Here is a 26,438-nt window from a genome sequence, read left to right as displayed (position 1 = left end):
TAGGGATGTATAGAAAAATTGAATGTGCCAATCAGGCGTAGGACAATTTTACCATGTTTTAGGGAGGGAGCTAAATTACTTTAGCACACATTAGCAGTGGTAATGTGCACAGAGTCCCAATGCCAACAAAAACTAATTTCAGAAAGCAGGAGAGGGTGAAGGCAAAAGGTTTGGGAGTGACCCTGCAGAGAGGGCCCAGCCCAATAGTGTTTTTGCCTAGGCTATAAGAGGTCCCCCTTGTAGTAAACAGTGACCCCATCCTTCAGCAGGACTATCATCCCGTCAGGTTTCAGTCTTGTATTGATCCATTCTGCTCCTTGTAGGCTTAATAGGGACGGATACCCAGGCTGTCAGGCCCTTGGTAGTCTTCAACTCTTTGTGGGCTCATGTATATTTGGGTATTGCAGCTTCTGAAATGGGGGTTCTATGAACAATGATGCGTCCGTTTGGGGTGTCTGGTGCCCTACTATATTCCTCGATGGGTTCTACCCATGGTGTTTTGGGGTGTTTTGTTGGCTCTGTGCATTGGTGTATAGTGCCTGTGCCTTATTTCTGCTCTCCTATCTGGGTTGTTCTTTAACCTGGTAATCCTTTGGTCTCTGACCCTCCCTCCTGCCCCCCGATTTATGTTTGTATGTTACTGCTTTTCTGGTTTTGTTCAGTTTCTCCAGCTCTAGTAGTTCTGTGGTGGCATTTACATGGGTAATCTTACAACCACATGGCTGGCTTCTATTGCACAATATCTTTATCCTCCCATTCCGCCCATCCGGCAGTGCATCCCTCAGTAGTGGGATTCCTACTGGATCTGTAGTGGTTTTTAGGGCTTTTTCTTTTTGCCGTTTTAAATAGCGGTATCCTCATGGCATTGTTACCACCTGGATTTTCTATTGTGAGACTCTGTCTGCTGTTCCAGTCTCCTTTCTAGGTACAGTTGCCACCTTTTTTTGCTGGCCTTCAGAGATGTGCAAAAAGAAGAGCTGATGGACAGAGTGCTGAACAAATTAAGCATTCGCCCCCAGTCACAGATCTGGGTTAAATCCATTGTGGGTGGTTTTTTTTTTTTAGGCAGTTCGGGCTGGACTGTTTCCTTGGGGAGCAGAGTCAAGACTGATTTGCATATGGCTGAATCCAAACTGGAATGGCGTAGCGAGCAAAAAAAACAATGTTCTTAACCCAGATCTGTGTTTGGAGGTGAATATTTGTTTTGTTCAGCATTCCGTCCATCATCTGTTTTTTTTTTTTTGCATTAATAGCCCTAAGTTGGAAGGGTTTGCCTAATCATGGGCCCCTTGCTCGCTGTGCCACAGGATTTAAGCTAGCTTGGCTGATGAGGGGTGTTACCCCAAAACCGATCCCAGGATGCTTGTTTCCAGTCCAGGGAGGACCTGTCCTGGCAGTTCAGGCTAGACTGTTCCCATGGGGAGCAGGGTCAAAACTGATTTACATATAGCTGGGTCCAACCTGGAATGGCGTGGCAAGCAAAAAAAGATGGATTTAACACAGATTTGTGACTGGGGGTGAATGGTTGATTTGTTCAGCATTTCGTTTATCATCTGTTCTTTTTAGCCTTCAGAGAAAAGCACCAGTCAGGCCTGTAAAAATAGCTGAGGTGGCAACCTTTTTTTAATGGTCATTCTCCAATGTCTGTGTTGGTCCCTGCTCTGTGGCTTTTAGGGTATGGGGTTTGATGTTGTTTTGGAGGCTGCCTTTGCCTATACAGTTGGTGTGTGGAGTGGAACTGTTTTGGTACATTTTTATGAATAAGGACAGTGGAAGGCAATGAAGCGTAATGTCCTGATTTACTTACTGGTAATCTTCATTACTCCGACTCTAGCTTACTTCGGCAATCATGCCCTCCTCCTCTGAAGAAATTCAATTATCACACAATCCGTTATTTATCAAATACACGCATGGCATACAGAAAGCTGCATCTTTTGCGTGTGTTTTTTTTTGATCTTTACAATAGCCTTTTTCATAATTTTGCCAGTACTGGAGTTGTAACCTGACCTTTAGGCGGCCACCTAATTGTTTTTTTTTGCTTTTTGCACAGTAGATTTATTTTCCTTTCATTACCACAACTACCATTATCACTATCATCATTACAGCTACCACTATAACTATTAAAATAATAATTATCATCATTATCACCTTGGTTATTAACAGTTATCACCAGTATCATTGCTAACATTAACACTATCATCACCATCATTAAGACCAAAATGTCCTCTTCCACCAAGGCCACCATTACCACCTCCACCATTACAACCATCCCCATTACTTCTGCCACCTCTACCAGAATTGCTACCGCTGTACTTACCACCACCTTTATTTATCAACACCACCTTCACTGCTAACATTACCAGTAGCACTGCCACTACCATTGCCACCTCCATCTGACAACCACAATGCCACCACCACCTATCACCACCCCAAAAGCCAATAGATATGGCTTTAATGAGCTAGCACATGCAGGTACAGACATGACATGAATTATGCCTGTTGGTGTTCCCGATGCTCGTTTCTACCTTATTGTTTCATGTCATGCCCTTTTAAGTACATTGAAAACCAGACGAATCGGAAGAATCGCAAATACCGTTTAAAACCACTAGATGGCAGGCCATAACTTTAGCAAACCTTTGTCATTAATGAAACACTGTATAGGAAGCGATGGGAAGAAGAGCCTATACGATATATTTGATAAAGTCATGACTGCAGTTTTTATATATGTCCGTTTCTATATTAGCCGACCAATCTTGCGGTTTCTTTTTTCAAACAGGTGTCGGTGTCCCGCTCATTCCCACGTTTACTCTCAAGGTAAGAACGCACCCAAATAAAAACATTCACGATTTGATTAAGAAATGTTTGTGTCGTTCCTATGACACTTTAGATGTAGTGAATGGAGGTATAACTATAACAAAAAAATATAATAAAACATGAGTGATGACTGGAAAAAGTAATGCAAGTTGTGAAAATGGGTGGTATGTTTGAAAGGCATGGATACTGCTCTGAAATGGTCCATCCATTCCTAAACCACTTATGATTAATCAGTCAACCGAAAAATATGTTCAAGTGAGGATATGTAATAAATAGAGTATGTGTCATTGTGATTGAATCGACTCACAGCCTCGATCGACAAACTGTCTTTCCTTAAAATCCAATAGTTAGGTGTGGAGCTAGACGCGCCCTTTTAATTTTACTAAAAACATATATTAACTTGTGGCGGTCGCCATTAGGTAGTTAAGGTTAGAATCGCTTTTACATAGGAAAGCGTTTTTTGTGTTGATATTAACTTTGGCCCTGTTTGACGAATCTCCGTGAAACTTTTCAAAAAGGTGCGACTTTTCCACTAGTTTGTGCTTTGAAAGATTCGGCGTGATCCGTGAAGCAGGGGCTTAGGGCACAAAATCCCCCCCCCCCCCCCCCCCCCCCCCCCAGCAAAAACCTTTGAACAGAATTGCTCCAAATTTGGCAGGAAGGTAGATGTTGGTCCGCAGATTGTGCTTTTCATGATTTGGTGTAATTCAGTTCAATAGTTTTTGAGAAATTAAGGGTAAAAAAGAAATGTATATTTTGGCAGTTGGGCTTGCAAGAGTGCGATATTAAAAATGGAGCCCATTTTCCCCACGAGCCTTCATGCGCTCATGGGAGCGAGATGCTCCAGTGAGTTCTGTAAGCTCTTGGATTGACTGGCTGTTAGTTTTAAACATGAAATGGCCGGCATTACTGTTTACTTTGAAAAATTGAAGATGTTGTGGAAATGAGGTAAAAAAAAAAAAGCTGTATGAGGGGCAGCAGAAAGGCATCCTGCATGCCTAGATTTTGAGAGAACGCCCCTAAGGTGTATGTACTGTGTTGAAAGTTAATTTATATTGTTTTAAATGATTTCGCTGGATTTCAAATAGTCAAAAGGAGTAGATAAGTTGTGAATACACTCAACTAGCAGGAATTGATATTTTGCAATTTATTATTGAGAGGAGGTGTATGAGATATAAGTACTGTGATGAATACAATGTTAATTGTTTTAAAAAATATTGTTGCTATCTCGCGAGACTCTAGCAGGATCGGGAAAAGTAGGAAGGAGTAGGTGATCTTTTAATACACTCTGGTATACACACTATAAGAAGGAGCGTTAGTGGAGATGGTGTTCAGTTGCTTCAAAGCCATTGATCAGTGGATGACATGGAGCCATCTCAAATTGAGTGTTTCCAAAACAGAAATACTCACATGCTGTGATTGGAAAAATTACGACCTACTCGTCGCATGGCATGACAATCTGGGAACACCACCTAAAGTATCAAAGGAAGTAAGGAACCTCCGAATTACCATGGACTCCAAGCAATGAATGCCCAAGTGGACAAACTAGGGATTTCCAAACTAGGTCCAGGCTACTATCTCTCTTGTTCTGTCCAAACTTGATTACACCAATAGCCTTTATCGCAGATCATCTTTAACAACTATGAAAAGACTACAACGGATTCAGAACTCCGCTGCCAGACTCCTCTTACATATAAAGCCACAAACCCACATCTTCCATGCCTTAAAGGCCCTACATTGGCTAGCGGTTGCCAGAAGATCCACATTCAAGGTGCTTTGTATCACCCACAAAGCGAAACATGGAACAGGATGGCTCTTCATCAGAAATAATATCACCAAATACATTCAACAATGGAACCTCCACTTTGCATTGGCACCATACAAGAAAGCAGTTAAACTATGGAACTCTTTACCTCTAAACATAAGATCCACAGATAACTACCTTATCTTCAGAAGACACACATAACCACCATACTCAAACATAAATATATAGCATACCCCTGTGTGTATAAGCATTTAGTTTGACTATGTGTACCTAGATATGTGAATTGCTTTGTATAAATGTATATAACAATTATATTTATAAATATATAGGTATTCGTTAGTTCTGCGTAACAAATGTACATATTACTTATGGTTATATTATTATATGTTTAACATGTATATAGGTGACTGCATAAATAAGTAAATCTTTATCCTAACTATTTATCTACAATTGCTTCACTATTGAATTACAATTTATCTTTTATACAAACAAATAAACTTATAGTACAGCAACACTTGAAAGTCTGAGTTTAATAAATACAACTTAAATCTATATATATCACCCTCTTCCTTTACATATGTACCTTTCATGTACTTATGCATATTTATATTAATTACTTTACTTCTAATTCAGCATCTCCAATGCACTACCCTATATCTCACCCTAAACCTCTCTTAATATATCGTCGATCGCCACTCTCTCACTAATACCAAATCACATTCTACTACTATTTTTTTTAAATCTGTTTAATAAAAACATTTCAATTTTGTCAATACATGCTCATGCCTTCATTACTTTTTTTTGGGAAAATAAATTTGGTTCTTCATGCATGTTTTAAAGAATTATAGGTACACTGCTGGTTACATCATAGATGACTATGGAGCATAGTGCGTCTTATACGTACATAGTATATCGGGATGGCTTTTACAGGTGTGGATATTCCTCTGTCAAGCAAACCAAGCTTGTTATTACATTCCATATGGTGCATGTAGTCCTTTAACAGATCATTGTGAATATCAGCGTAATTTTACGAAAACTAAGAAATTAAGGAGAAAAAGGGAATATTCAAACCATTAGTCCCGCCCGTGGCACCCCCCCCCCCCTGTGTAGAATTTGCTTAGTGTTTCTATGCCTATTGCCCACCTGCTCCCTCCCCACCATGTTGTGTGGATATGTGCACACGTTTAACCAGTGTGTAGTTATTGTCTATTGCTTACGGTCTACCCTGGACTGCAACACACATGTGCAGTGTCCACCTGCAGTGCTACTCCACAGAGGTCTCCTCCCTCAACCACCCCAGCGTTGCATCCCAGTATGTTGCAATGGGAACCTGACATAAGCCCATGGTTTCCTCGCGCCTGATAGCAAGGCTTTCCGCCTTGGCCCATGCCAGAAACGATTTACGCCATGCCTGTATATGTGGGGGATCTGGTGCTTTCCACCTCCTGCTAATCAGCCTTTTGGCTGCCACCATACCTAAATCCAGGAACCTAGAGGTTACTTTGGTGTTGGGTGTTCTTCGGAATCTGTGAAGGAGATAAATCGGCCATTCGAAAGGTTTCTCTTACCCAGTGCAGGAGTGTAGTATAGTGACCACCTCCCTCCAGTATATGCCAAGCTAAGTGCAGCTCCAGAGCATGTGTATCAGATCAGCCCCCACTTCGGCGCATCTCGGGCACGCAGCATCTTCGCGACTGAAGTACCGGTTAATTTTGGCATTGTGAGATATGCCCATTGAATTATATAAAACTGAATTTGCCTGAACCATTTCTGGGGATGCGTTTTGGACTATCCAATACCTGAGCCCACTCCTATCAGAAAGCGGACAGCCCAGATCCTGTTCCCAGTTGCAACGGAGTGGATCCAGGCTCACTGCCGCGTGCGTCCTGAACGGGGCCGCGAACCACTGTGCAAGGTGTCTGCCCTGTCCCATGACCTGTAAGTACTGCATGGTGAGGTGCGATTGTGGCTCTGTATTAATGTCACCCAACTTGGCTGTAAGTGTGGCTATCAATGAACGGTGAATTAGGAACTGCCCTGGTGGTAGCCCCACTTTCTCTACCAAGGATGTGTATGGAATAAGCTTCCGATCTCAGTATAAGTCCCCAAGTGTTTGAATGCCCGCCTCATGCCATTCCCGGATTGTAGTCGACAGCAGTCTGGCCCCTGGGAGACCCTTCTAGGGGTATCGCTGGTGCGTTTGGGATAATACCCCGAGTTATGTAGAGGCTCCTGCAAAAACATTTGTATGCCACAGCGAGCAAATCTCCCAAACCAGTCTTTCTAAACCTTTCCCTCTGACTCTTCCCCCCTCGACCTCCCCTTTACTCACCATAAACCTCCTCCTACTGCTAAGAACTCCAAAGAAATAAACACTTTCTAGACAGTTCTCTCTTCTATCCCTCCACTATCCTTTTCAATCCAATTAAAAGACTAACATGTCCACCGCTCAAATTAATTTCATTTTTCCCTATCCTAATACCCCACTAATTCTGTTTGGGTTCCGGGAGTAGTGTGCTTCCTGCCTAAAAGCGTTTTGACACCTCATCAGGGGTAGCAAGCGCTATATAAATGCAAACCCATCCCACTTCTATCCTTCCACTATCCTTTTTCGATCCAAATAACAAACTCACATGTCCACCGCTCAAATTAATTTCATATTGACCTATGCTTTTCACCACTAATCCTCTTTGGGTTCCGGAGTAGCATGCTACTCACCGAAAAAGCGCTTCAACGCCTCGTCGGGGGTAGTAAGTGCTATATAAATGCAAATACAATTACAATCCGAACCTACTATTTATGCCCATCAGGTTGGGAAGACCTCTGAGCAGAGAGTTAAGTATCTCCCCACACCCGACTACGCACACCCATCATCAATAGAGGGGTCTCTGTGGAGGGGCTAGTCCCGCCACACACACTATTATGCACATTCGTCATCTGAGAGAGGGGTCTCAAAGGAGAGGCCAGTCACTCCCTATACACCCTACTATTTCAATCCGTTACCTGAGAGAAAGGTCTGAAAGTAGAGGCTAGTCTGTCCACATACCCTACTACTCACACCAGTCATTTGAGAGAGAGGTCTGACAGGAGAGGCCAGTCACTCCCCACTCACTACTACGCACACCAGTCATTTGAGAGAGAGGTCTCAAAGGAGAGGTCAGTCCATCCGCACACCATGCTATGCACACCCGTCACCCAAAAGAGAGTTCTGAGCAAAGAGGTCAATCCTTCCCCACAAACTACTATGCACTTCTGTCATGCAGAGACAGGTCTCATCAAAAGGGCCGGTCTCTTTTTCATCCTACTCCACAGTCCTGTCAAATGAGAGGTGTGGGGGGCTGGCTGTATGTGAGGGGCTGGCTGCAGGCCCTGCAGCAAACCTCCCGCTGTGTATGGTCAAGGGCTGTGCGCAGCCGGGGTTGCATTTACATATGGTGATTTAAATATTTCATTACTTTAAAAAAAAAAAAAAATAGAATTTCACTGGAAAAAAACAAAGGTTAAACTAACATTATAGTTGGGTGTGATAAAAAGAAATGTTCTTGATTGTTTTTTAAACCTTAGAAATTCACTGGAAAAAACAATATTAACATTTTGAACAAAAAATGCCCCACAGAAACTTACCAGTTAAAGTTAGCACAGCTAACTACAACTTGTGCCCTCACCATACATTGCTTATTACTTCACATATGACATCAGTCATGGCATTTTCTTTTACAAAAACAAATTGTATTAAGTTTTATTGTTATCATAACAAACTGCAGAGTGAGATACATTGTGGCGCCTACAACCCTGATATGGGCCTGATGCATATACATGATGAATAGGGCATAGATCACAACACTAATGATACACAGCAAGATGCCTACAACCATATTGGGCTGGCCGTGTTATTACATTAGAAGCAGATTCAAAGAGGATCACCTTTGAATAGTCTGCATGTGTGGTATAACCCATTTTTCCCTGTCCAAGCTGAACTAAAGAGAATAACCATGACTTGAGTCCCCTTGTGCATATAGTGGTGGGGGTCCTGACAATCCAGGCGAAAGGCCCAGGAGCCATTCCTTATCTTGTCTCCCAACCCAGAGAGTGTTATTGGTGTGGGACTGGGGATAGTTAGGTTGCCTGACATGCCCATGCCTCGAGGGCAGGGTGGTGCTTGATGACAAACTAAAAGAAAAACATGTAACAAACTAACTTCTCACAGGTCAAGGAGCATCCTGACTACATGGTGGAGGCGAGGCGCAAGGTCGCGCAGCGTGTAAGGAGTGCGGTCTCTAAGTTTCACTGGTGCGTGTGGGGGACCTCAGGCCGAAGGAGGAGGGTCACAAATAATTTGGGGGCGAAAAGCTGGAGCGCCCAAAGCTTTGGGTGGTTGAAGCATTTGAATTCTATCCATGTAAGATAGTGTATTAATGGCTGCCATACCTGCTAAAACTTTCTATCGGTGTTAGCTAAGCTGTGGGACAGCTGCTGCTACCGATACGTTTTGGGAATATCCCTCCATAGAGTTTCCCATTGCCAGGTGAGGTCCCACAAGGGCCGGCAAGCTACTGCTCGGTCCATGTGGAACCAATGCTTCTCACTTTCACGCACCACCCTCTCGGAGATATACCTTAGCTGCGCCGCCCAGTAATATTCCAACTAGTTTGAGAATGCCAGCCCTCCAATATCTCGTGGCTGCATCAATAATGAGTGGGCCATGCGGGGAGGCTTCCCAGTCCATATAACAGTGCGTAGGTCTTTCTGAAGGCGTTGAATGTCTTCCTGAGGGATCAATGTGGGCAAGGTCTGGAAGACACATAGAACTCGAGGGAAAATATTTATTTTGAAAGTGTTTACACACCCCAGCCAGTAGACATAAAGGGGTTTCAATCTCTGCAGGTCTACCAAAATCGAGTGGCGAAGGGGGGACCAATTAGCTTGGGACCATGTTGAGAGAGTAGCGGTGATGTGATGGCCCAAATATTTGATGGATTCCGAGGACCATTGGAAGGGGGTGACACCCTGTAGTGCATTTGCCTCTGTGGCCGAAAGGGTATGGTTGAGAACGAACAACTTGGACATATTAATCTTGAAGCCAGAGACGGCTGTGAAGGTCTGCAAGTCATCTATGACATTGGGAAGCGAGGCAGCAGGTTGGGCAAGGGTAAGGAGGAGATGAACCCGCAAATACGTTAATCATGTGCTCCTGCCCTCCAAAGAGGATGCCCTTGACCCTCTCTGAGGCCCAGATGTGAATAGCCAGCAGCTCTACTGCCAGGGCAAAAAGCAGGGCCAAGAAAGGACAGCCCTGCCTTGTGCCCCAACCCAGAAGTATCAAGCTCTTGGTCCTCCCGTTCACTCAGACGCAGGTGGTCGGGGCCACATATGATCACATGTTCTATGACCTCATTTATGACATCACTCATGACATCCCAGATTACATCATTGATTACATCACTGTTGACATCAACCAAGATTCTTTTGTTCACATTGCTCTTTAAACGGGTATACCATTAGAGCTATGAAAGTAAGTGCAAAATGGATCAGAACAATATGAAGCTTATTTTCTGCTATCATACATACAACCCCCATAGGTAAATCAAACTTGTATTATTTGCAACATTGACCGTATACCACATACTTCATGGGTAGTCGAGTTCATGTTGACTATGAACCATGGATGAAAGGGTAACCTAGCTTGCACAGGGTGTTCAATCTGTATACAACTGTTCAGGGAAAACCAAGTTCCTCCAGATCCTCAAGCCCTGTTACATAACTAATGCCCTACTACTGGACAATCTTTACCTGCATCAAACCTCTGACAGTCAATGAACCTTCATTGAGAAATTAAGTAGATACGAGTAGAAATGTGGGTACTGTTAACAGTTTTTGCTCTGTGGAGAGAGTTTACTCTGTACCACACTGTTAGCAGACAGTGAACTCTCATGAGAAATACACCACAGAGAACTAAAATGTACCTACTAAGGTCAGTGAACACTCTATGCAAAACGTGTCCAAAGAATGACGAGTCACTTAAAATAACCAGGGTATGAAGGTGCTAAAAATCATACTACCTGCAGCCTTCATAATGTGGTGAACACTTTACGGATAGCCCATCTTCTGAAGCAAAACAAGCACCTGTACATAGGCTAATACCTGGTGTACACAGTCTTCTGTGTTAAGTTGAAATTGTCATGCTGAGACTATTCTGTCTAATAACACTAGGCCTTTTACTATACTTATTATATAGTACATAGAATGTTTTCCCTGCTGTAAACTTTTTGCAGTACCAAAAAACGTGTGTGGAACATAATTAACACAAGTTAACTATCACCTGCACGCAGAGTTACTCTTCAATACAAAGATTTATAATGTGCTCAGTCCCTCAACACACCTATGGTGCATTAAGAGCACATGCGTTTTGTAAACACTTGCACGATTAGCTGGACACAGGCTATATAAAATTGGGTAGAAAAGTAATACAGTAGTTACAAGCCGCTATGAAACAAACTAACACACTCATTGGATGATGTCATCAGTGATGTCATTTCAGATGTCATCAGTGATGTCATAAATGATATCATAGAGCATGGTGTGTGTATGATGTCAGGTGAGGTTATAGGCAGTGCATGGTGGGGGCACAAGTTATAGTTAGCTCTGCTCATAACTGGTGAATTTCTGTGTTTTTTTTAGGTCAAAACGTTAGTGTTGTCACTGACAAATTCACTAACCTATAATGTTACTTTAACCTTTGATTTTTTCAGTGAAAAAAAATATATATATGGATATATATTTACAGGGGTTCTCAGCCACGCATCTTCATCAATTAGTCTGTTTTTTTGAAAGTTGGCATTTTCTTGTCCTGTGTTTTTTTTAGGTCAAAACGTTAGTGTTGTCACTGACACATTCACTAACCTATAATGTTACTTTAACCTTTGTTTTTTTCAGTGAATATATATATATATATATATATATATATATATATATTGTAGGAGAGTAGGGTCTGCAATCCTATGATCACCCAGATTTTTTTGCTTTTGCTTCATTGGTTTACGACTTTCTCCGGCTGTGGGCCTGCCAATCAGACCCACAGCCTAGCTGTTCTCTCTCGAAATTAACACACATGTACGTTAGGTGCATCCACTAATTGGAACTGGGCCACCTTGTCAGTCCCTGTCTCAGCATACCACAGGTATCCAGGGCATCGGTGTACCCAGGGCCTACCAGGGGCTGAAGCATGTATTATGCCCCCCCTGGAATGGCCGCCCAAATCGGACACAACTGGCTGCACGACAGCTGGGGCCACGTGGTGTAATCACCCGTTGCTGTAGGTGTAGTATTCCTACACCTAAACCCTAAAAATGGACACATGGATTCCTATCAGTCACTCCTATAGCAGGCCTTATCAATCCTGAAGGCAGAGTGCAGGGAATCATGTGGGACGGTGCTCTGATGCGAGCTGAGCCCGTCGACGGCTTGCGGAACCAAACCCTAATAGCCGTTCCATGGTGACGCGGGCCAACTACTTTTAAGGCATTATAATCCTCGCGGTTATCTGCTAACTTTGGCATCGCATCACCTATACATGTCGAGTAAGGTGTCATACGAATGGGAATACGAACCCCTCGCCAGTCCTGGTGACGGGGTTAGCATTCCCCCCTTTTAGAGGGGCACGACATGGAAGTAACCTTGAACCCCGGTTAAAATTGACTCAAGCCTCAGCATCACAAAATGGATGCTGCCACCAGACACAAGTCTGACCTCCTGCTGCTGGGGGACCTTCCAGCAAGGGGAGCTTGGACAAAGGGTTTCCTGTCGAGGGCGGTGTTAGCACCGTCCCAGACAGGGTTTGTGTATCCCAGGTAGGCAGGGCTGAAAGGAAGGTGACTGCAAGTGGCACCCCGGTGCTCACTGTGCATAGCCCGGCTCAAACCAGTTTCGGGGGCACACCAGCCCCTGAGCTGGCGCGAAGCCGGACAAAGGATAGGGGTGTAACCACCCCCCTCCTGGCTCCACCCATAGGTAGAACCTAGTCACGGGCCAGCCCCTTTCTCTTAGAATAAAGGTAGGAGCGAGTCCCCTTCCCAAATTGGATAATCAGATAATCGGATAACTCCGAATCACGAACCACTTTCCACGAAAGGAACTCTTGACTATTTCTGAAGACTCTCCCTTGTGGCTAAGGAGTAGCCACCCTGCACCAGCAGGCACCATCTAAGCGCTTGCGGTTTGCTGTAAGTCTCTCCTACGGATCAAGACTGCCCAGCTCGACGAGACCCGAGTTCCCTGCCATCTCTGACCTTTTACCTCCCTCATCAGCTCAGCTGAGAGTCGTAGGTGTGACGAGACCTGCGGGACCGGCTATCTTCAGAACCTGCACGACGCTTATCTAGCACGCCCACCGAGGGACCCTCGAGTGAGTGCACCTAGGGTTTGAGAAGCCCTAACCCTGAGCAGCTCCAGCATCGAAGTCTGTCTCCCCAGCATTCACGAGATCTGCGTGGGGGCCCTTCCGCTCCTTGCTGTTCACCGCGTTGTTCGACCACTTGCCGACCGGCTTGTGGCCCTCTTCACGACGCACCACGATTGTTTCATCACGAGTCTGGTTGCTCCAGACTGGCTCTTGCTCCCCTTCAACAGAGGAGTACCACGGACCCTCCTGGTCCACTCCCGACGCCATCTTGACTCCCCCGCCTGGGTGGCCACTGCCAAGACCCGCTGCCCCTTCCTGGGCCCAGCATCATCGACAGCAGACACCTTCGTGGGACAGCTCGCCCTCCATCCTGGTCGCCGCCGCGCCTCCTGGTCCGAGGAACAGCCGAGTCCGACGTCACCCACTCACCTGGTCGAGGTGACTTCAGCCGGTACCCTCCTGGTACCCACACGATCGCTGGCTAGCGGTTGAGAACTGAGTCCCCTCTGCTTTCAGGTTTTCCTTCACCACCGATCCAGGCTTGGATCGCTCTGAACATCGTCACTGGTCGCCTGCCAGCAACTTCTTCTCTCAGGCTCCTGAGACTACACGAGGACTCCCGACATCTTGACGAACTTCACGCAGCCGCAGCCTCCGGGCTAGGTAACTCGAGCATCTCGGTGCTCCATCGCAGGTTCGCTCTACAAGTGTCCAGTTCCTTTTTCGTTTAGTCCCACTGATCGGATCACTCCGGAATCAGTATCTCCAGACTCTAACCATTCGCATTTCACTGTTAGTGTAGATGGTTTCTCGTGCCCCTCGGGCATTTGTGTAAATTGTGCAACTGAAGTATTTTCCTAAGAGTTTTGTAGTGTGCTTAGCTCCCTGACTCATAAAGAGCCAGGGTAGTCTTGTCATAAATAAATATCCTTTTATTTTCATAACAACTTGTGTGGTGTCCTTTCACTTGGTGTTCAAGGGGTATATGTGATGGTAAACAGCTGGCTTAACACGCCCTCTAGAGTTTAGCCTAAGACTGCTCGTATCCACGCTACTAGGGTAGCTGGTCTAAAAGGTTGACTTACAACCAATCATCAATAAGGGTCGTTTGGAATGATACACAGTGATCACTAGAATAGTGAGCACTACATATCAGGCCAACTTCTCACATTGGTGAGCAGCGGTTGGGATTTGAGCTTGCTGTTGTTTTACCACACACGTATCCTAAGAATATCGCAGGGAAAGATCACATAAGTACCCAGGTACATATAACTTAACTTAGAATACTCCGAGTTCTACTGAACCGGCTGTTGTAGTGTAACAGGGCTTAGCACACCCTGACTACAACTCTTAGCAAGGGATCAGTAGGTAAACCCATAGTGTAGGTAGGTGCAACACTTACACCTCACTAGAAAAGCATGTCGGTCCACGGAGAGTCTGCAGGGACTCCCCTAGTGGTCAGTGACCCTCCACAGGTCGTGTCACGGTATGCAACTCTTAGCTTCAAGGAGATGAGACAACTGTGTGCCTCCAGGAAGCTAAACCAGGGTTCTAACCCTACCATCGCAATACTGATAGGTCTCTTAGAGGCGTACGATGCTAGGAGGTCCTCTAACCCAGGTCCCCCCAGTGCAGATGGGAACATGCCTCCCTTAGAGGGAACCCTCGGTGACCCAGACCTCGACCTCCACACAGAGGAGGAGGACGAGGACGAGTTATCGGGAGACGAGGCAGACAAAGGTCCAGTGGTAGTCGGCAGGCTTACAAGGACCAACTTAAGCAGGCATGAGAATGGAACTGGGGGAGCCCCGGGCCCACGCTCAAGCAGGCTTAACCTTGGGAACGGACGAGCTAGGTCTCTCTCCAGAGGCTCTGGCAGATCGGTTCATACACATGTCTCTCAGGCACCTTCTCAGAGAGGAATGACTTCCCCTCAGAGGAGGGAGCATGAAGCGAAGATGCGGGAGGTCAATCTGAGGATCGAGCGGGAAGAACTTGCCCTCGCCAAAGAAAGACTTGCCTTAGCCCGAGAGCAGAAATTAAGTGGGTTAGATCCCACTGGTGGCAGCGTTCTCAATAGAGAGAAAGACAGGGGTATAGACACTAGGCACCTGAGTAAAATAGTGCCCCCCTTTAAACAAGGGGACGACATCCACAAGTGGATAACTGCCTTGGAGAGGGCCTGCACTGTCCAGTGCGTCCCCCCAAGTCAGTGGGCAGCTATACTGTGGCTTTCCTTTGAAGGTAAAGGAAGGGACAAGCTCCTCACTACAAGAGCTGAGGATGCTAACAACTACCAAGTCCTGAAGAACACACTGATTGATGGGTTCGGCTTAACCACGGAACAGTACCGGGTGCAGTACCGGGTGCTGTTCCGAGACACCCAGAAAATTCAGTCTCAGGATTGGGCTGACTTTGTCGATTGTGCCACTAAGGCTTTGGAAGGCTGGTTGCTGGGTAGCAAGGTTACTGATTACACAGGATTGTACAATCTTATCATGCGAGAACAGATTTTAAACAACTGTCAGAACCAATTGTTGCATCAGCACCTTGTCGACTCGGATCTGACCTCTCCCCAAGAATTGGGAAAGAAGGCAGACAGATGGGTCAGAACAAGGGTCAAGCAGAACCAGAATCAGAACCAGGGTGGTCAGAAGAAAGCAGACCAAAAGGGTAACAAGAACGAACAAAATGACCAGAAGTCTTCGACAGGTCCCCAACAAACCAAAGAGGGTGGGGGTCAGGCTTCACAGAAGAAGAAGACTCAAGAAGGCCAGTCCAAAAGGTGGTGCCAATACTGTAAAAGTAAGACTCACTGGTTTAGTGAGTGCACCAAGAAAGGAGGGCAAACTCCTACCACTGCAGCCCCTAAGGCACCTGCGCCCCCTAGTACAGTCAGCAGTGGTAGTGCGCCTCCCAAGGCATTAGTTGGGTTAACCTTGGGAACCGAGGGGAGTGACGACTTAGTCGGCACGCTCACTAAGGCCGTCCTTGTCTGTACAGGGGATATGGATATGTCCCCTGATGCCAGTCCCAATACTTTGGGCAAATACAGACAGACACCTTTGATAAATGGAAGAGTGGCCCAGGCCTACAGGGACACGTGTGCCAGTGTCACCATGGTGACGCCTAACTTCGTGGACCCTGGACAGATCATGCTAGGTACCAGTTACCTAGTGACCAATGCCAGCAACGTCACTACCAATCACAGTATGGCAGTTGTTGATTTCTCCTGGGGAGGGGTAAGTGGCCCGAAAAAGGTTGTGGTTAGTTCAGACCTCCCCGTAGAATGTCTGTTGGGCAATGATTTGGAAACGTCACAATGGTCAGAAGTGGAGCAGAGGACTCGCATGGAGATGTTAGGCTTGCCAGCACATGTCCTTGCTGTGACCAGGTCACAGGCCAAAAGATGCCCCACTGAACAGGTGCTGGATCCTGGAAGAACGGACCAGACACCTTCCAAGAAAAGGAGCAGTAAGGGTAAGGCTTCGCCTTCCCCCTTGCCCCAGGTCGTGGATCAAGTCTCCGAGGAGGCTGACCTTAAAGAACTGAGGGAAACTGAGCCGCAAGAGCTTGAACCTGGTCAGGTTGAGTTTCTGGGCTCAGGGGGACCCTCCAGGGAAGACCTGGGGAAGGCACAGTTAGACTGCCCCTCACTTGAACCCCTCAGACAGCAGGCCGCTGCTGAGGCTGCAGGGAACGCCACGGGTACCCACAAAGTGTACTGGGACGATGGACTCCTGTACTCTGAGGCAAGAGACCCCAAACCTGGTGCGACCAGGAGGCTGGTCATCCCCTTGTCTCTGAGAGGTTTCCTTCTCACCTTGGCCCACGAGATTCCCCTTGCAGGTCACTTAGGCCAGAATAAGACTTGGGACAGAATTGTTCCACACTTTCACTGGCCCCACATGTCCGAAGATACGAAGGAGTTTTGCCGCTCCTGTGTCACTTGCCAAGCCAGTGGTAAGTCAGGTGGCACGACAAAGGCCCCCCTCATACCACTACCAGTGGTGGGGGTACCCTTTGAACGAGTGGGGATCGACATTGTCGGACCAATGGAACCCCAGACAGCATCAGGGCACAAGTTTATACTGGTGGTGGTGGACCACGCCACCAGGTATCCTGAAGCTATTCCCCTTAGGACCACTACGGCACCTGTGGTGGCACGGGCCCTACTTGGAGTGTTCTCCAGAGTGGGCTTCCCTAAGGAGGTCGTCTCAGACAGAGGTGCAAACTTCATGTCGGGATATCTGACTGCTATGTGGAAGGAATGTGGTGTCAACTACAAGTTCACCACACCCTATCACCCACAATGCAATGGGCTGGTTGAGAGATTCAACCGGACCCTAAAAGGGATGATTCACGGACTACCTGAAAAGCTTCGGCGGAGATGGGATGTCCTGATACCCTGCCTCTTGTTCGCCTACAGAGAGGTCCCGCAGAAGGGGGTTGGCTACAGCCCTTTTGAGCTTCTGTTCGGACATCCTGTAAGGGGACCCCTTTGTTTGGTAAAGGAAGGATGGGAGAGACCTCTCAGAAAGCCGGCATCAAACATTGTGGACTATGTGCTCGGTCTCCGCTCGCGGATGGCGGAGTACATGGAAAAGGCGTCTAAAAACCTTGAGGCGAGCCAAGAATTACAGAAAGCTTGGCACGACCAAAAGGCTGTCCTGACTGTGTATCAGCCTGGACAGAAGGTGTGGGTGCTGGAGCCAGTGGCCCCAGCAGCACTCAAAGACAAATGGTCTGGGCCCCACACGATCATTGAGCAAAAGGGAGAGGTCACCTACCTGGTAGACCTGGGAACTCCCCGGAGCCCCCACAGGGTGCTCCACGTAAACAGGCTCAAGGCATATGTCGACAGGGAGGGCATGGGCTTGCTCATGGCCACAGATGAGGGACAGGAGGAGGAGAGTGACCCTCTCCCGGACCTGCTCTCTCAGAACCCTGACGATGGATCAGTAGATGGTGTTGTCTTTTGTGGCAGCCTCTCTGGACATCAACAAGAGGATTGTAAACAGGTTCTTCAATCCTTTCGACATATGTTCTCTCTGACACCCAGTCAGACCAAGTGGTGTACCCACGAGGTCGACACTGGGGACAGTCTGCCCGTAAAGAGTAAAATCTATCGGCAACCTGATCATGTCAGAGACTGCATCAAGACAGAGGTGCAGAAAATGTTGGAGCTGGGAGTCATTGAACCCTCGGACAGCCCCTGGGCTAGTCCCGTAGTGCTCGTGCCGAAACCTCACACCCAGGGCGGTAAGAAAGAGATGAGGTTTTGCGTGGACTACAGAGGTCTCAATGCGGTCACTAAGACCGACGCCCACCCGATACCAAGAGCAGACGAACTTATCGACCGGTTGGCCTCGGCCAACTACTTAAGTACGTTTGACCTGACAGCTGGGTATTGGCAAATCAGGTTAGCTGAGGAGGCCAGGCCCAAAACAGCATTTTCTACCCCGGGTGGGCATTATCAGTTCGTGGTAATGCCCTTTGGTTTGAAAAATGCACCTGCCACCTTCCAAAGGCTGGTGAATCGAGTTCTCACTGGGTTGGACGACTTCTGTGCGGCGTATCTGGACGATATCGCTGTCTTTAGCTCCACCTGGGAGGATCACCTGGTCCACCTGAGGAAAGTGTTAGAGGCCCTGCAGAAGGCAGGCCTCACTATCAAGGCCACCAAGTGCCAGATAGGGCAGACACAGGTTGTATACCTGGGCCACCTTGTAGGTGGAGGCCAGGTTCAACCATTGGAGAGCAAAATACAGGCCATCCAGGACTGGGCTCCTCCAACCACCCAGACTCAGGTTCGAGCTTTCTTGGGCCTGACTGGTTATTACCGGAAATTTGTCAGAAATTATGGATCCATTGTGACCCCGCTAAACGACCTGACAAGTAAAAAGATGCCAAAAAAAGTTCAGTGGACAGCAAGCTGTCAGAAGGCGTTCGATGACCTAAAGCGGGCCATGTGCACAGCACCTATCCTAAAGAGTCCAGACTACTCCAAACCATTCATTGTCCAGACAGACGCTTCGGAGCTGGGTGTGGGAGCTGTTCTATCGCAACTGAATTTTGATGGTCATGACCAGCCCATAGCTTTTATTAGCAGGAGGCTGACCCCCAGAGAGAAGAATTGGTCAGCTATTGAGAGGGAGGCCTTTGCTGTGGTTTGGGCCCTGAAGAAGTTGAGGCCATACTTGTTTGGCACTCACTTCAAGATTCAGACCGACCATAAGCCCCTCTTGTGGCTAAATCAAATGAAGGGTGAAAACCCCAAACTACTTAGGTGGTCCATTTCCCTACAGGGGATGGACTTCACAGTGGAGCATAGACCTGGCACTGATCATGGCAATGCAGATGGGCTCTCCAGGTATTTCCACTTAGAGCAAGAAGACTCACCTGGTCAAGGTTAGCTTATTGTCCCAAAGTTTGGGGGGGGGTCATGTAGGAGAGTAGGGTCTGCAATCCTATGATCACCCAGATTTTTTTGCTTTTGCTTCATTGGTTTACGACTTTCTCCGGCTGTGGGCCTGCCAATCAGACCCACAGCCTAGCTGTTCTCTCTCGAAATTAACACACATGTACGTTAGGTGCATCCACTAATTGGAACTGGGCCACCTTGTCAGTCCCTGTCTCAGCATACCACAGGTATCCAGGGCATCGGTGTACCCAGGGCCTACCAGGGGCTGAAGCATGTATTATGCCCCCCCTGGAATGGCCGCCCAAATCGGACACAACTGGCTGCACGACAGCTGGGGCCACGTGGTGTAATCACCCGTTGCTGTAGGTGTAGTATTCCTACACCTAAACCCTAAAAATGGACACATGGATTCCTATCAGTCACTCCTATAGCAGGCCTTATCAATCCTGAAGGCAGAGTGCAGGGAATCATGTGGGACGGTGCTCTGGCGCGAGCTGAGCCCGTCGACGGCTTGCGGAACCAAACCCTAATAGCCGTTCCATGGTGACGCGGGCCAACTACTTTTAAGGCATTATAATCCTCGCGGTTATCTGCTAACTTTGGCATCGCATCACCTATACATGTCGAGTAAGGTGTCATACGAATGGGAATACGAACCCCTCGCCAGTCCTGGTGACGGGGTTAGCATTCCCCCCTTTTAGAGGGGCACGACATGGAAGTAACCTTGAACCCCGGTTAAAATTGACTCAAGCCTCAGCATCACAAAATGGATGCTGCCACCAGACACAAGTCTGACCTCCTGCTGCTGGGGGACCTTCCAGCAAGGGGAGCTTGGACAAAGGGTTTCCTGTCGAGGGCGGTGTTAGCACCGTCCCAGACAGGGTTTGTGTATCCCAGGTAGGCAGGGCTGAAAGGAAGGTGACTGCAAGTGGCACCCCGGTGCTCACTGTGCATAGCCCGGCTCAAACCAGTTTCGGGGGCACACCAGCCCCTGAGCTGGCGCGAAGCCGGACAAAGGATAGGGGTGTAACCACCCCCCTCCTGGCTCCACCCATAGGTAGAACCTAGTCACGGGCCAGCCCCTTTCTCTTAGAATAAAGGTAGGAGCGAGTCCCCTTCCCAAATTGGATAATCAGATAATCGGATAACTCCGAATCACGAACCACTTTCCACGAAAGGAACTCTTGACTATTTCTGAAGACTCTCCCTTGTGGCTAAGGAGTAGCCACCCTGCACCAGCAGGCACCATCTAAGCGCTTGCGGTTTGCTGTAAGTCTCTCCTACGGATCAAGACTGCCCAGCTCGACGAGACCCGAGTTCCCTGCCATCTCTGACCTTTTACCTCCCTCATCAGCTCAGCTGAGAGTCGTAGGTGTGACGAGACCTGCGGGACCGGCTATCTTCAGAACCTGCACGACGCTTATCTAGCACGCCCACCGAGGGACCCTCGAGTGAGTGCACCTAGGGTTTGAGAAGCCCTAACCCTGAGCAGCTCCAGCATCGAAGTCTGTCTCCCCAGCATTCACGAGATCTGCGTGGGGGCCCTTCCGCTCCTTGCTGTTCACCGCGTTGTTCGACCACTTGCCGACCGGCTTGTGGCCCTCTTCACGACGCACCACGATTGTTTCATCACGAGTCTGGTTGCTCCAGACTGGCTCTTGCTCCCCTTCAACAGAGGAGTACCACGGACCCTCCTGGTCCACTCCCGACGCCATCTTGACTCCCCCGCCTGGGTGGCCACTGCCAAGACCCGCTGCCCCTTCCTGGGCCCAGCATCATCGACAGCAGACACCTTCGTGGGACAGCTCGCCCTCCATCCTGGTCGCCGCCGCGCCTCCAGGTCCGAGGAACAGCCGAGTCCGACGTCACCCACTCACCTGGTCGAGGTGACTTCAGCCGGTACCCTCCTGGTACCCACACGATCGCTGGCTAGCGGTTGAGAACTGAGTCCCCTCTGCTTTCAGGTTTTCCTTCACCACCGATCCAGGCTTGGATCGCTCTGAACATCGTCACTGGTCGCCTGCCAGCAACTTCTTCTCTCAGGCTCCTGAGACTACACGAGGACTCCCGACATCTTGACGAACTTCACGCAGCCGCAGCCTCCGGGCTAGGTAACTCGAGCATCTCGGTGCTCCATCGCAGGTTCGCTCTACAAGTGTCCAGTTCCTTTTTCGTTTAGTCCCACTGATCGGATCACTCCGGAATCAGTATCTCCAGACTCTAACCATTCGCATTTCACTGTTAGTGTAGATGGTTTCTCGTGCCCCTCGGGCATTTGTGTAAATTGTGCAACTGAAGTATTTTCCTAAGAGTTTTGTAGTGTGCTTAGCTCCCTGACTCATAAAGAGCCAGGGTAGTCTTGTCATAAATAAATATCCTTTTATTTTCATAACTTGTGTGGTGTCCTTTCACTTGGTGTTCAAGGGGTATATGTGATGGTAAACAGCTGGCTTAACACGCCCTCTAGAGTTTAGCCTAAGACTGCTCGTATCCACGCTACTAGGGTAGCTGGTCTAAAAGGTTGACTTACAACCAATCATCAATAAGGGTCGTTTGGAATGATACACAGTGATCACTAGAATAGTGAGCACTACATATCAGGCCAACTTCTCACATATATATATATATATATATATATATATAGATAGATAGATAGATATATATTTATATATAGATAGATAGATAGATAGATATTTACAGGGGTTCTCAGCCACGCATCTTCATCAATTAGTCTGTTTTTTAGAAAGTTGGCATTTTCTTGTCCTAGCCGTTTGGTGCCTGCAGTTTGTTACCTGGGTCACTTGAAAAGGTGTAGTTTTGTCAGTTGTTCCTCCCAGACATCCATACAATAGAGGGGCCTGAGTGTTCGCAGGATGGACCATCCAAGGCAGGAGAGGGGGTTAAAACTGTGCACAGCCATACTTGCCTTTCAAAGACACTACTTCAGCTTGCAAACAAATAACTTCACACTAGCCTACTGTGCTTGCAAAAAGAATGGGACCAGGGCAGGGAGGCAGGAAATTCCAGACATCTTCATAGGGGGATAACTCCAGAAGTTTCTTCCACTTCAAAGTGGGCACTAGGTATTAAAAATAGGACTCTCCAGTCCACTCCTCAAATCACTTCTGGATCTGTAGGAGACACAGAAGAAGGACTGCGGTGCTGCCCCCTGCTGTAAAGGCTGCCTAACTGTGATGCTGTAAGAAGGACTGCCCTTTTTCAAGAGGAAGAAAACTGGACCTGCTTCTTGAACCCAGGACCACCAAAGTGACTCCAAGGGCTAGTTGACTGGCCTCCTGTTCTGAGCTTCAGAGACATAACAAGTTCCAACACCCTTGAACCCTGCACCTGAACTCTGCCTTCAATGAGTCCTGACCCCCAAGTGGTGCCCCCCAAGTCCCGGAATCTTGTAAGTGGGGCTAAAGGTGCTGTACCAGCCTAACTTTGGACTCCATCCAAACCGATGCAGCTTGACCCAACGAGAAGCAGGACCCATCATCGCACCCTTCGCAGCCCCCGATTGACGTGCTCATCAGAAATGATGCAGTGCCACGCACTGCATCATTGCCCCCGCAGCTATTCATCGGAACGGACGCAATGCCTTGCATCAAGGACATAAGGCACAATCCTCAGTGGGACTAATATGGGTCCTGTATCTGGCCCGCGCTCCATCATGGTTGGCCTTAACGTATGACTTCATCCCGATCAGGCACGACCAGATAACCATAGTTGACGCTTTTATTTTTTTGGTGCCATTTTCACTTTAAACTTTAAAAATTCATAACACCGGTTTTACTGATTTGATTTTTGTTTTGAAGTCAAATAATTAAAAAAAAATGTTTACACTATTTCTCTAAATTGGTGTGGGGTTTGTCTTGTGTTGTCTTTTCACTTGTTTACTGTTTGAGTGCTGCATAAATACTTTATACATTGCCTCTATATTAACCCTGACTGCTTTTGTGCCAAGCTACAGAGGGTAAAGCACAGGTTAATTTAATGACTTTCTGTGGTTCACCCTGGTGAGGATTGTGACTGTTGATTGAGAAGGACTCAGACCTTCCTCCACCAACAACCCAATTTCTCACATTGATGCTCAGTGGTGGGATACTGTACTTGTGTTTGTGCAGTATCGTACAGTGATTTGTGTAACACTAAAATTCTGTTAGAAATAATTTGATACCTGACTCAACCTCCTTTTAAATCCTCCTTAATTTATGGCTCTGCTTTTTCCAAATTAATTACTATTCTACTTGCCTGCTTGTGACTGGTATTCAGCCTGTAAACATGGAGTTTTATCTCAGCAACCTAGGGAGATACATTACAGCTGACATCAGATAGTTATGCAAAGAGAGGGGGCTGCCAGTAAAAAGGAACTTTAAGAAGGAGGAGCTACAGAAGGCCCTCAGAGGCCCACCAGTTGCAAGCTGCAACAAATGAACCGTGTGAGGAAGAGGCTATGGATAAGCAGGAAGAGAATCTGGACACATGGGTCCTGAGCTGCATGACCCTGAAGAGGCGGAGCCCCTGCCAGTGCAGGGAGCATTGTGTCTTCCAACGGCTTGTCCCTAGAAGAAGTCAAGGACAGGAAAGCTGAAAGGGTGGTAAGGGGCAGGCTGCAGCTGGCCAAATTGTGATTAAATGCAACCAAGGAGGAGGCTACTGAAAAAAGGGCAGCTGAGGAGACTGCCCGGGCGCTGTTGGACAAGAGTTAGACCCCAAATAAGATGGCCTTAGAGGAGAGTAGAAAGGCACATGAGCAAAATCTCAGAGAGCTGGACATCAACGCCAAGCAAGTAGAGTCCAGCAGCAATGGTGGCGGTATATCCTCACTGTTCACTGCAGAGGTGAGAGTTTGCATATCGCAAGACCTTATGCCCAGCTATGTGGCGGGAGTGGATATAGATAAATGTTTTTCAGCATATGAGGGAGCCCTCAGATTTGACAGTGTCACAGATTGAGATTGGGAGCAAGCTTGTGGAAGCCCATGACCACAGCGGGGAGGGACACCCTTCTGATATTAGAGGTGGGGGAACAGATGTAGTAAGCTCCCATGAAGGGCATTTTAATTGCTAAATTTCGTTGACCCCTGACCCTTTAGTTCAAGGGTAGCCACAAACTCTAAAACCAGTCTATGGTGGATTTCTTAGACTGTTCTAGCAAGGCACTGAGTGGTTGGTTGAGGAGCAGCAAAGTTGATGTTTTTACTGGACTGTGCAACCTGATTTTGAGGGAGAACATGCTCAAAATCTGTATTATAGAGCTGCACCAACACTTGGTTGACAGTGAGCTCACTGATCCCAGGGAGCTTGCTCAGGAGGCAGACCTCTTGATGAGCACCAGAGTCTGTAAAAAGCTAACTGGGAGTGGCCCCAAGAAGGGTGGTTCAGAGTCCCCACAGCAGAGTCAGGGGGACGTCAAGGGAGACACAGACAAGTACCATAATACCATAATAAGTACCATAATAAGGTGGTGGGGGAAAGGGTTCCCATGCCCCTTCTGAGAAACACGGAGGATGGTCTGGTGGGTGGTGGTCCAGGGCACCCCATTTCTAGCCCAATGATAGAGTTAGGACTCAAACTGGGGGAACTCTCTGTCCTAAGGAACCACCCACTTGTGGGAAACCTATGGGGTGCTCACTGTTTCCTTGGGGTAAATAGTCCCCAAGGACAATGTGTTAGAACATGGCCTAGTCTCCATTAGTTGGGAGGCAGACTTAGAGGGTGAGCTGGTGATCCCTCAGGGCGGGAGCCATCACTTCCACCATGTCACAGTGAATGTAGTCCCACTGTCTCACTGTATTGTCACTTCTCTGAGGAATACCGGTGTAAGCCAGACCATGGTAGTGGAAAGGCTGGTTTCCCCAGATCAGTACACCAGACAGGTATGTAGGGTAACTCATGCCCAGGGGCAGGGTTTGGTCTACCCCATGGCCCTGGTATCCTTTGAATGAGTGGGTGGGGAGGTGACCCAGAGAATGGTCATAGTTTGTCCCCAGATGTCCACTGACTGGATTAGAGGGAATGAGTTGCCACCGGCAGTGGAAGAGCTAAGAGGGGCAGTCACCCAGAGTGCCCTGAAAGTACCGGCTTCTGGGTGTACCACTCCCAAACAGAGGGTACAGAGGCCTATATGAAGGGGCAGGGGGAGAAAAGGTTCACCCCTAAACCCAGTAGCACCTGGGTTAAGAGGCCAGTCTCAGGCTACCACCCCTGGTCTAGTGGGAAGGAGAGTGGAAGAAGGGTACCCAGCACCAAAGGCAGCCCCCCATTCCGAGAAACCTCAGAGAACCCTGGGTGGTCTAGGGTCTGGCTCTTGACATTAACAGCTGTCAACGGCCTCTGTTGGTTTCTGTCCTTATGGGCAGAGTTTTCCTTGGGTTGGGGACAGAAGTCTGATCCAAGGGGTGGAATGAGCCACATCACTTTGTTGGCGGTACTGTCTGCCTGCTGGGATGCGTCTGTGAGCAGGTTTAGAAGTTTGAGAGCACTGCTGAGGCAAAAGTGCATCCACATAATAAATTATTGGGGAAATTGATTACCACCTTTTGTTAGCAGCACGACTTACTGTACCTCAAGTTTGTAAATTGCCTGAATTTTTCCCCCTTTTTCCATATCTGTGTGGTGGTCAAAATTCCAGTGGTGATGGACAAGATGAACAAGCAAGAGCATGACAACCCCTGGAGACCATTTCACATTTGTGTACAAAGTTATATCTCTCAGGGGTTACTTCCCTCCTTTCTCATCCACGGGACGCCCTGTACAAGTCTAGACACCTTGTTTAGGTCTCGCTGAGACAGCGAAAGCTGTCTCTTTGAGACATTTTGTAAGTGAGTTTTTGAAAGTGCTTCCCCTGGCATAAAGCTACAGTGCACGAGGCGTGCACGCGCGCAAAGCAGCCATATGGCTTTACGTCGCTCTCCCTCGTAGCCCCTCTCCGCCCCCTTCCCTGCTGCTATTTCACACCAATTTATCAGAACTCACGCTTCTCTCCCCCCCCCATCGCGTCTCCCGCGTCCAATGCTTGAACTCGCGCTTCTC

At 47.7% G+C, this 26,438-nt stretch overlaps 1 protein-coding gene across 2 annotated transcripts in view; it reads left to right on the top strand.

Moving 5' to 3' along the window:
• Positions 1-26,438, top strand: part of ADHFE1 (alcohol dehydrogenase iron containing 1) — a 307,754-nt gene that overhangs the window by 50,433 nt on the left and 230,883 nt on the right. For both annotated transcript variants that reach the window (XM_085605518.1, XM_085605517.1), the window contains one exon: positions 2,777-2,814. In XM_085605518.1, coding sequence (XP_085461644.1) covers positions 2,777-2,814 — 38 coding nt within the window. The remainder of the gene's footprint in view (positions 1-2,776; positions 2,815-26,438) is intronic.

The sequence above is a fragment of the Triturus cristatus genome, chromosome 5_1, assembly GCF_964204655.1.
Source record: "Triturus cristatus chromosome 5_1, aTriCri1.1, whole genome shotgun sequence".
Lineage (NCBI taxonomy): Eukaryota > Metazoa > Chordata > Amphibia > Caudata > Salamandridae > Triturus > Triturus cristatus.
Note: the sequence above shows the minus strand (reverse complement) of the source record. Positions and strands in the feature narration are given on the sequence as shown.